General features: G+C 35.9%; 1 protein-coding gene across 2 annotated transcripts; it reads left to right on the top strand.

The window, feature by feature from the left end:
* The first annotated feature begins 8,629 nt into the window (after window positions 1-8,629).
* LOC141442241 (uncharacterized) lies at window positions 8,630-10,691 on the top strand. 2 transcript variants are annotated; one of them, XM_074107172.1, is made up of 2 exons: window positions 8,630-9,348; window positions 9,743-10,691. In XM_074107172.1, the coding sequence occupies exons 1-2, from the start codon at window positions 8,709-8,711 to the stop codon at window positions 10,348-10,350; spliced, it is 1,248 nt and encodes a 415-aa protein (XP_073963273.1). In that variant the 5' UTR covers window positions 8,630-8,708; the 3' UTR covers window positions 10,351-10,691. The 2 variants fall into 2 exon arrangements, with proteins under 2 accessions (XP_073963273.1, XP_073963272.1); XM_074107171.1 differs by having other exon boundaries at window positions 9,740-10,691.
* The last annotated feature ends 655 nt before the right edge of the window (window positions 10,692-11,346 follow it).

Below are 11,346 nucleotides of genomic sequence, written 5' to 3'. Positions count from 1 at the left end.
TGAGTGACACTGGTTCTTTTTTAGTGTGCTGCAAAGAGTATTAGTACCTATAGAGAAAGTGTGCTGAAACTCTTTTCTGTATTGTTTCGTTTTTTGTAAGAAGGCTGTAATCTTGCAGAAGTCTTGCAGTGAAGTGGTATTCCTTTCTAAATTTTGTAAAACAAAAATTAACAGAAAACAATCTCAATAGCATTATAAAAGTAAACTTTCCAGAATTTTTAAATGTTCACCTGTATAGGGTAGCTCAGTATTGTTTTGTACAAATTCTGAACAATGTATTATGTTCACGATATATCGCTGTCATTGCTAATTTTACGATTTTTCGAATTTTTGCAAACTGTGCCGAAATATCGAGCTGCTCTAAAATCAAGGTACGCGGAACAAAACCCGAATTTAATTCATAAAATGTAGTAGGTTATTATGACAAACATTAGTATACGTTATGACTTTCAAAAAATATACGAGCCGATATGAACGTAGTTGTAACATAAATGAAGTCTTTAATTACCTACTATTTATTCAATTGTGTCCTGTCCTGCCTGCTGCAATTGCAAAAGAACTTCTAACTTTTTCTCTAAACAAAAGCCAGTCCAAATTCTTGACCCCGACCTTTTATCTGAAACAAATAACAATATCAAGGATTATTCGTCGGCAGACTAATTGCAGCCGACTCATTGCCTGCTGCTTGGAGTTAACCCGACCGTCTCTTTCTATCTCAAAGCGCGATCTCCGCCTCACACGACTTGGTTTTAGGTTTAGGGTCATCAGAGAACCATTTTTTAAACCACACCACGGAAATTACAGTTGAATTGAAATTCCGGTATTTTATTAAATTCTCGTGGGAATACCCTAAAATTACATCGTGGTTTTCATTGACGTTAAATTAAAACATCCATGCCAAATTCCATGACTCTAAACCCAGCGGTTGTTATTTCGAGATTTCATCCCTATCCCGTGGGAATATCGAGAATAAAAGTAGCCTGTGGATTATTCCAGATGTCCAGATATCTACATAACCAAATTTCATGACTGTAAGCCCAGCGGTTATTAGTTTGAGATTTTATCCCTATCCCGTGGGAACATCGAGATAAAAAGTATCTTATGTGTTATTCCAGACGATTATTCTTATGTGTAAATCTGTTTAAAAAAATATACCTCGTTGAGTTTCTTGCCGGATTCTTCTCAACAGAGGTTTTTCCGAACCGGTGGTAGATTTTTTTGACATTCATAAGTGCTTGTTATAGCCTAAATTGGATAAAGATATTTTGACTTTGACTTTGACGTCCAGCTACCTACATACCAAATTTCATAACTTTAAGCCCAGCGGTTGTTATTTCAAGATTTTATCCCTATCCCGTGGGAACATCGAGATAAAAAGTATCCTAGTTTTAATCCAGGTTATAAACTAACTTTTTGCCAAATTTCACCCAAATCCGTCCAGCCGTTTCAGCGTGAAGAAGTAACAAACATAGTCACTCACTCACTCACAAACTTTCACATTTATAATATTAGTAGGATAGGATTACCTACGGAGCTGTCCACTACTCCTTCTACAAATAATTCGTTTGTCGCTACCCCCTGGGAATTATGCAGTTTTCCTGGATCGAAACTATCCTATAGCCTATGCAGAATCTGCGGTTTAAGTGTGAAGGTAACAGACAAACTGACGGACAGAAATACCTACTTTCGTATCATACCAAACGTAATTTAGTAAGGGTATTGGAGGTAGAGCTTAATAATATTAAATACCTAGTAAAGGTATAGGAGGGAAGGTAATATTACCTAGATAGGGATTAGAGTAGGTACCTTTTAGAAAATTTACTGTCTCTAAATATAAAAATTGTCGGTACTAGCGCAAATCTCGAGAACAGCTGAACCAATCTGAGTATTTTATTTTTAATATTTGTTAAAGTTCGACTTAGGTTCTTTCAGAAAATTGGAAAACTTGCATAGCTCCCGTGCGTTAGCAATAAGAAAATCTTCTCAGGCAGATCGAGGGGAAAAGCTAGTTAATAGTTTAATAGACTGTAACTCACGCGATAATACGTATCTAGAAATTACTAGCGTGACATACTTAACATACCTGTTGTTTATACTGCTGCCGTAAAAACAACCACTTTACATTTTTTCTTAAAATTTTAGTGTTCACTATATTAGGCCGTATCTTAATTAAAGCTTTCTAGTTCTAAAGTGTCCGGGTTAACACGCACAGTCGCCGTGGCAGAACTATTTTTAAAGGTTCCGGTTTTGCTACCAAACACTAAATAATAGTAATAATATTCATTTATTCGCTTAAAACATTACACAAATAATTATACTTAAAACAATGAAATATCTGGCGGTCCTCAAACTAGGTTGAGCCTGTATCTTGAGAACCTGGAGTGCAATTTAGAGACATACTTGAGAATATAAGAACTTAGCCGTATTTTTTTATCATTAAGTATATCTAGAACAATGATATTTAACAGGTATAGATACAAAAAAAAAACGTCAACAATCGCCAGTGCATGTGTGTGTGTGTGTGTGTGTGTGTGTGTGTGTGTGTGTGTGTGTGTGTGTGTGTGTGTGTGTGTGTGTGTGTTTTTGACAATTGTTTTTAAATTCCAACCAACGACAACCCTAGTTGAATAGCCTAATTCCAATTATTCGATTGTTCTAAGCGGGTGGCCAGTGGCGTCACGATGGCTAAACGGCCATCTCACCTGCTGATCGTACTCTAATTTGATCATTATTGTTTTGATAAAATCACCTTGTTACAATTGAGGAATTATGGGTCATTTTAATTGACATTCAAATTGTTTTTTTACATTACAATCAATTTCAAAGACAAGAAATATCCACCGAACTTGATTTTGCCGTGATATTTTAAGTTTATTTTTTCAGGTACCTAGCTACTTATTTGAAAGGTTTTTTTTTAGGTATATATACTTACACGACGCTAGATAAAAAAAATTAGTAGGCATTTTTAAGAATACAAGGAAAACGTGAAAATATTCCTTCGTTACAAAATTGCGAACAGGCTTCTTGCACCATCTGTCGGTAACAAGATGTACTTTTATACTAATAATGTACTCTGTGATACTAATCGCTCTACGTAACATTTTAAAAACATTACGATTGATACTAGCGTCATCTAGCATATTTTATCCGTAACAGTGAGTTGAATGTCTAAACAACACCGCTACGTAGTTAACATAATTGAGTATAGATAGCGCTGTAACTAAGTGTGGATGTTAGTTCCGCTACTGCACGGTAGATGGCGTTACTTTCCACACAAATATTGTACTATGATTATTTTTAAACGAGGTAATAAGTATTATTTATTATTGAATAGAATAAAATAAACTTTATTGTTTAGCTATGTTATATAGATGAAATTGATCTTTAAATTATTTATACAAACTTATTTTTTTTTAATTATTCACAATTTGTACAGATTTTCGACGTAGTACCTAAAATGTTTTCGACGTAGGTTGCATATTTTTATTAAATTCATCGCTGAAATAAATTAAATTAGTTTTATTATTATTATTCTTTGTATTTATTTTTATTCTTAGATTAGGTTTTTATAATAGTTATAAAAAGTAAAATACAGAAAAGTACAAACAAAAAAAATATATTATAAAAACTTAACCTAGTCCGATTTAGATGAAATTTGGTATAGAGATAGTTTATAACTCTGGGAAGGACATAGGCTACCATTTATAACGAAAAAAAAATTTTTTTGACACGTGGGAAGCCGCGGGCATAAGCTAGTCCTTAAACATTTAGGGCGTCCGGCCTTTTCGCCCAAAAGTCCGGCCAAATTAGCTGGTCTGTCCGGCTATTAGGTTTGAGGACCTGGCAACCCTACACGAGGTTCTGGTCATGTGGGATGGTGATGTCGACGATGACGACCACTGCCTGGCGTTTTGATCGATCTGTCAGCACGATATCAAGCTTATTGGCTACAATAGTCCGTGATGACAGATCGATTCCAATAGAGCGTGGCATGACCATTTTCGACCATTATTATTATTATCCACTTTGCGTAAATAACTAGGTAACTAATATTGTTTATTTGTTATTATTGTTACTTTCCCATACCAAACTCACTGAAGCATTAAAAAAAACTAACTTCACAGGCCACTTGAGTGGAATACTTTAGTGTAATAAACTCGCTACTTTATTGGCAAAATGACACGTTTCGAGTTGCTTTTAGCATTTTTGTGTTTTTCACATAATTTGACCACTTCAGAGGGTTAATGCTAGTTAGCGTTGTTTATGGGGTGCAAACGACGATCTAAAATATTTTTACGATATTTTAAATGTTTAGATAAGAGGCAGTTATTTTAATACAATAAGTAAGCGTGACAAATGAGTAGTACTAGGTATCTTACAGACTAAAAAAGACAGCGCTCTATCTTGATCTAGGTAGAGCGAGATTGCCTACACTACACCGCTTCCGTGATTTGCAAAAGGTACCATCATAATTTTATTTTCTCTCAACAGGTACTGGAAATTGGCGCCGTTTGCGACCGACCGCTCCACTTCCTCTAACCTAGGACTGGCGCTGGGTATGGAAATTTTTGTGGACCACGATATATAAAATCCTGAAAAATATTTACAGCCTTACCTGGTGAAATATTCTGAATTAATATTAACAACTGGTAGTGACAAGTTATAAATGAATAATACATAATGTTCCACATAAACATTTTGGCTACTGCCGTTACGGCTATATTTACTATACAATACAGCCAACAACATAGCACGGACTGCAAACTCGCTTAGAAAAAAAGAGACACCCACACACAAATATCACGACTATATTCCCAAATGGGATAGGCAGAGCACACGAAACATAACATAACAGGGTATTGCAGATGTTTATGGGCGGTGGTGATCTCTTACCATCAGGAGACCCACTTGCTCGTTTGCCAACCAGTCGAATAAAAAAAAAAATTTTTTTGAAAAATCATAAAGATAGTTCTGTTATATTTGTCAGCGTGATCCAAAAAGGAAACAACCTCTACAATGTTTCGTCTTCATCAGGTTATAAGTTTTTTTGTTGATCTATTGCACCGTAAGTTCAAAGAGAGTTTTACGTAGTAATTGCCTAAGTATACAATAGAGTACAATGTCCATACAATTATAATTATTTTATTAGTTATTAGGTATACTCCATAACTATCCGATTCGCTCTTTGCCACTGTTGACCGCCAGGCCGATTACAACCCGACGCGGTTTCGATTCGGTTTGCTCTCTCATTAATCAAACCGAAAAGAGACGGCCCAGTACAAGTAATGAGCGAAGAGCAACCGTCGTACGACTCATAAAGACATCAGAATAATCGTCATCTCAGCTACCTATTTAAAACGATCCTTAAATTAAAGCAATCCACAGACGACTACTGTCACTTGCACCAATTTTTTTTTTTTATCTGACACAGCAAAGCGTGCATAAATATCTAAGGCCACCTGACAGATATCACCTGACCTGACAGATATGACCTGTCAGATATTTTTGCACGCTTCGCTGTGGCAGATATTAGGATGCTGGTGACTGCACAAGTGGAAAATTGTATACGATTGCCAAGTCATTATGCGTATTTATAAAAAAACAAAGATATCTAATATTGATGCGATCACTGTAACATGTTGTTAGTTAAAAAAAATAATGGGTTGTTGTTAGTCAAATTATATCCATGGGTAGTTAATGGTGGAGTATCAATCCTAATCCGCTTTCCAATCTGGAGTTAATTCGGTTCACTTTTTATTTGAGAACTATACAATGTGTTCTTCCACGATTTTTAAATAAGCAATCTGATGTAGATTATTGTAGTATTTCAAAACTTTTCTGCATTATAAGAACTGCGTTACGAGACTTGCGTCTTTTTAAATGTAATGTTTTTGATGAGATTAATTTGACAGGAAGTTATTTAAATATAAATATGTTAATAAATAAAATCAATTACTTCAGGCAACACAGTGCCCATACAATACATAATAACATATCATCATCATCATCATCACATACTTATAATTAATAAAATATTAAAAACGAACTAGGGAGCAAAACTGCGTGACCATGTTTAAATAATGTTATACCAAACCTATTTGGCCAACTGAGTAAAAGTAGTATACGAGCATGATCATTGAAAATTAAATAAAAGCTTGTAGTAAACCAAATAAACGCCATCCACTCGTCGCTTGCACCTCGTATGCCCTCCGACATAATAGATGGCCTGGACTGGGATAATATTTACCCATTCACTGAAATTTCATAATTTACATACTCCACACACACACCTAAGTAGGCTGTGTAGGTATGTACGATGTCACCAATCAAGCATTTTGTTATTATGCCAGTTTAATGTTATGCGAATTTATATTATGACAATTAATGTTATGCGAAAAGTGAAAACGGCTTAAGACAATAATGCTCTACTGTCTCTATTACTAGTAAGTAAACATGAAACAGTAAAGCTGTATTGTCTTCACTATGAATGAACCTAACTTTTAACTTAAATGGGTCTTTGTATTTTCTTTTTAAATAATATAACTAGGAAGTGACCCCACGTGCCAGTAGTTTTTGCCGCAATAAAAGAAGCATCCGTTCCCTTTGACAGGCACTGGGTCTGTTTCAATTTTTTCGATAATTTCGGGAGTCAAGTTACTTGGGAATAAAAGAAGTCGAAATTTAACTTTTTTTAAGAACAAAGGCAAAGGAACAATAGTTTGATCGGCAAGAAAGATTGTGCAAGTTTTTTTTTTATTCGACTGGATGGCAAACAAGCAAGTGGGTCTCCTGATGGTAAGAGATCACCACCGCCCATAAACATCTGCAACACCAGGGGTATTGCAGACGCGTTGCCAACCTAGAGGCCTAAGATGGGATACCTCACGTGCCAGTAATTTCACCGGCTGTCTTACTCTCGATGCCGAAACACAACAGTGCAAGCACTGCTGCTTCACGGCAGGATTAGCGAGCAAGAGTTTTATACATTGCAAGATTTGTGAGGTCTTAAAGCGAACAAGTTTGAAGTGATCAATCGAACCGCGCAATGGAATGCCAATTGGACCATTTTTCTCGCAGGCTATGTTTCCACCAGAGATGTGCGAGGATATGTTGCGGGGAATGTGTTTTTATGAACTAATAGAAACGCTCCATTTACCTGTTATCGCACAGCACAGCTCCAGTGGAGCAGACTTTAAGTACGGGCCCCTAAAATCGACGGTTCAAAAAAACAAAGGCCAGCCCAAACACTGCGGCGTCTTCACAAACAGCCGATCAGCTTCGTGCGACGACAGACATGTAAACATAACATTCACACCTAGAGGCTAAACAAACGCGTATTATCGCCCTCATAAAAAGCATGATTAATTATACTAACGTCTAAAATTCAATGCTAGAGAATCGAATATTATATTTAAACTATAAGTAGGTAGGTACCTATTGAATCACATTAAATTATTTACTTTTTAGGATTCCGTACCCCAAGGGTGCCAACGGAACCCTATTACTGAGACTCCGCTGTCTGTCTGTCTGTCTGCCCGTCCGTGTGTCACAGGGCTCTATCTCTTAAGCCGTTATATCTAGACACTTGAAATTTTCACAGATTATGTATTACTGTGGCCGCTATATCAACAAATATTATAAACAAAATAAAATAAATATTTAAGGCGGCCTGTAATGCAACAAACTTGTTTTTTTGCCTTTGTTGCTAATGTCTAATGTTGTATAGATAATGTACGGAACCCTTCGTGCGCGAGTCCGACTCGCACTTGGCCGGTTTTTCTATATATTTTTAACAGCAAGATGTCTAAAGTTAGATTTTTAACTTATAGTTGAAACTATGAAAATTTTTGATTGGGACATTTTTTTTTCGTTTATTCTCTACGACAGCATAAACATAGACAAACAAAGAAACAGAACTTAATTTATAAATATTAAATATTTATTACCTTAGAAACGAGTATGTATGTAATTAAATCAGATACGAGTATATATATATGTAGTTAAATCACAATCAAGTACCTATACATCCCTACAAATTTTGTTAATAGAATCAATCCGATGTTTTTCATTTTCACAATTTATGTATTTTACTTATCTTTTTCTGTCACTTAAGCATACAAAAGATAAATCATTTTAAGAGGTACTTACCTAAGTATATGTAGAATTGTTGACTGTACCAAACGTGTCTGTGTTGTCATACCAAAACATTACATTGTAATTCGAGTGTACTTAAAAATTACTAACATCTACTATTATTGAGATGAGGCAAATAGTATACAGATATCGAATGTACTGAGAATTAATAATAAAATACATTTTTAATTCTTAGTAGGCCAAATCATTATATTTAGTCACTATCTGTAACACGCATAACATTGCAATATAAATGTACAGTTATTGGCCACAAATCACTTTAGCAACCATAAAACAACCCAAATATCTTAACGCTAATGAAATCATCCGCTTTATTTACCCTGCTTTGTAAACATGGGGCCCAGAGAGAGACAGATTTATAGAATGCATTGGGTTTAAAAGGGACGGTGAAGTCCCCATAGCCCCGCCCATACACACTAGAGCCGATTGGATTGGCTTCGGTCGTGCCCACAATCTCATCGCCACAAACGCCACATCGCACCATCAGTCTTATCCGTGCATTCAACATAACCGCTGTCAACAAAAAAATAATTAACCAAATAGTGCAGTGTAAAATGGAATACGAACAACACAACGAAATCACGACGTCATACAATAACAATACTGTCAAACATAATTACAACGATTGCAAAGATTTCGACAATTATATAGCTGTCGATTGCTTAGATAAACACAAAGATTTTCTCGAGCATAAAAATTTCCGCGCGAAATTAGACGAGACCACGCATTTGAACACTCCATTTTCAGTGAAAGACATTCTAAATATCAATCAGACGACTGCTTATAACTACGATAGGACAGATACTTGGAAGATGAACGAGAGAGACAGACGATACGACTACATGTACCAGCCTTCTTGCTCCACGGATTATTTCAATCAGGTTTATCCAAACATCCCTATGCAATCAAGCATAGAACCATATTGGACCCAAGAAATGTACCACGAGCCTATTATGGAGGAGTTCTACAGCTATAACCCTTACTGCCACAATCTGTATCAGAACTTCGACCAATGCACAGTGACTCCACAACTTGTCGAAGCATATGTGAAGGAGCCGCTGAGAGAACAAGCGCCAGCGCAGCTTCTGTCGCAAGAAAGGAGTTTTGAGAAAGTACCAATTGAAGGCAACCCTCCACAGTACCCGATTGTAGAGGCTTTTGAGAAACAGCCTGCTGTATCGAGAACAAACTCAAGTAAGTACCTACCTCATCAACCACTGTTAGATAAGGCGTCCACTGTTAGACTTAGGTCTCCTCCATAAGCCTCCAGTTGCTTCAGTTGGATGCGGCATCCAATATGAACCCGTGACTTTAATCAGGTCGTCCGGTCATCGAATTCATGGACATCCTATCTAGCACCTAACCTACCTATTCAGGATACATTGTCTTAACTAAACATTTTATTTCTGTGAACCGATTTGTTTATAATTTAACTTATCATTTGTACTAATCAAGTGCAAGTTTTATAAGTATCATATCTTTAAATTGGTCTAAATAAGTAGATATATTAATGTAAAAAATCTTTCTTTCATCAAGTCGTTTAATAATAACTATGATTAAGTCATTTAATCTATCCCTTTGTCAGCAGAAACACCTACCAGCCCCTGCTCGGAAAAAGTGGACAGAAAAGACAAGAGAGCGAAACGGAAACCGAGGATATTGTTCTCCCAAAACCAGGTTCATGAGCTTGAGAAGCGGTTCAAAGCTCAGAGATACCTTTCCGCGCCAGAAAGAGAGGAAATGGCCAAGTACCTGCATCTATCGCCGACCCAAGTCAAGATATGGTTCCAGAATAGAAGATATAAAAGTAAAAGAGTCAAATCTGATGAAGTGTCAACATCAACTGACGCTAAACCTAGCAAAAATACTGGCAGGAAATTCTTCAAAGCAGAAAGCAAAGACAAGTTAGATATGTTTGATACGTTCAAACCTGTTGCGGGAATAGCTACAAGCAACAAGTATGAAATAGAAAAAGATGAAACGTTGACGTCATCTCATTACTTCGAAGATACTTTTGCTTATGAAGAAGATAATGACAAGTATTATAGTGATAAAAGAGATGGTGGCGTAGGGACAAGCACTGACAATGGTATTTATACACCTTTGAACAATTTATACGAAATGCCGAAGGACTATATCGAAACGACAGACAACAGAAAATATTTTTCGAAGTTACAATTCGTTGATAGCTTTTAAGTATTTTTTTTGGTTTAAGACATATTTTATGGAAAACCGACTGTTATAATTTGGAATAGTTTTATAATTTAGTTAAGACTTTATTTTTTGTTTTAATAGGCTAGGATTTTGTTTTCTCCTAATTCGATTTGTGTAAGTCTTGCCATGAAAATGTGCCATTTTAGACTGAATGCCAAAGTATTACTTATTGTTATCATGTACTTAATGTTGATTATAACTTATCCGTATTTTAATGAGTACGATAAATCAAATACCTACTCATTTAATAATCGTTAATTTTATGTCTTTTTATGCTGACTGTTCTTAGTTAATTAAGGATTGCAGCTATGTGCCAAAGTATTAGTTAGACCTATTTGTAAATAAATAAAATTGACATTTATTAATTGTATCAATTTATTTACGATAGCCCCAATTTTTAAACAGCTAAAAACTGCAAAATAATGGTGTAAATTCACTTCCTTAATAAAATCACTCGTATCCCACTCATATTAGGTGTAAATGCGAAAGTTTGTAAATCGCTGAATTGATTTCGATGAAATTCGGTATACAGATAGCTTGTGTCTCGGGGAAGGACATAGGATAGTTTTTATCTCGGTAAATTGCATAATTCCCGCGGGATAGCGATAAACGAATTCTACGCGGACGGAGGATCTAATATAACACGAATTATACATTATATCTTTGATGTTAATCGGTTAGTTAATCGGTTTTTAACTTTTCTAAGTTAGGTGCATTTAGTAGGTCTATGGTCTCTTTATACCAAATTTTATTGTATCAAATATTTTGCAGGTGGTAGGACCTTGTGCAAAGTCCGCCCTGATTGCTACCACTATCTTGTTCGCTAATTCTGCCGTGAAGCAGTAGTGCTTGCACTGTTGTGTTTCGGCGTGAAGAGTAAGACAGCCGGTGAAATTCCTGGCACGTGAGGTATCCCATCTTAGGCCTCTAGGTTGGCAACGCGTTTGCAATACCCCTGGTGTTGCAGATGTTTATGGG

Source organism: Choristoneura fumiferana, chromosome 25 (genome assembly GCF_025370935.1).
Source record: "Choristoneura fumiferana chromosome 25, NRCan_CFum_1, whole genome shotgun sequence".
In the NCBI taxonomy this organism is placed as follows: Eukaryota; Metazoa; Arthropoda; class Insecta; order Lepidoptera; family Tortricidae; genus Choristoneura; species Choristoneura fumiferana.
This window is presented reverse-complemented; position numbering and strand designations above follow the sequence as displayed.

Excerpts from the sequence above, each read along its gene's own strand:
- LOC141442241 (XM_074107171.1), top strand. The coding sequence starts at position 8,709 with ATGGAATACGAACAACACAACGAAATCACGACGTCATACAATAACAAT. Across the intron at positions 9,349-9,739 it reads TGTATCGAGAACAAACTCAA|CAGAAACACCTACCAGCCCC; the intron begins GTAAGTACCTAC and ends TCCCTTTGTCAG.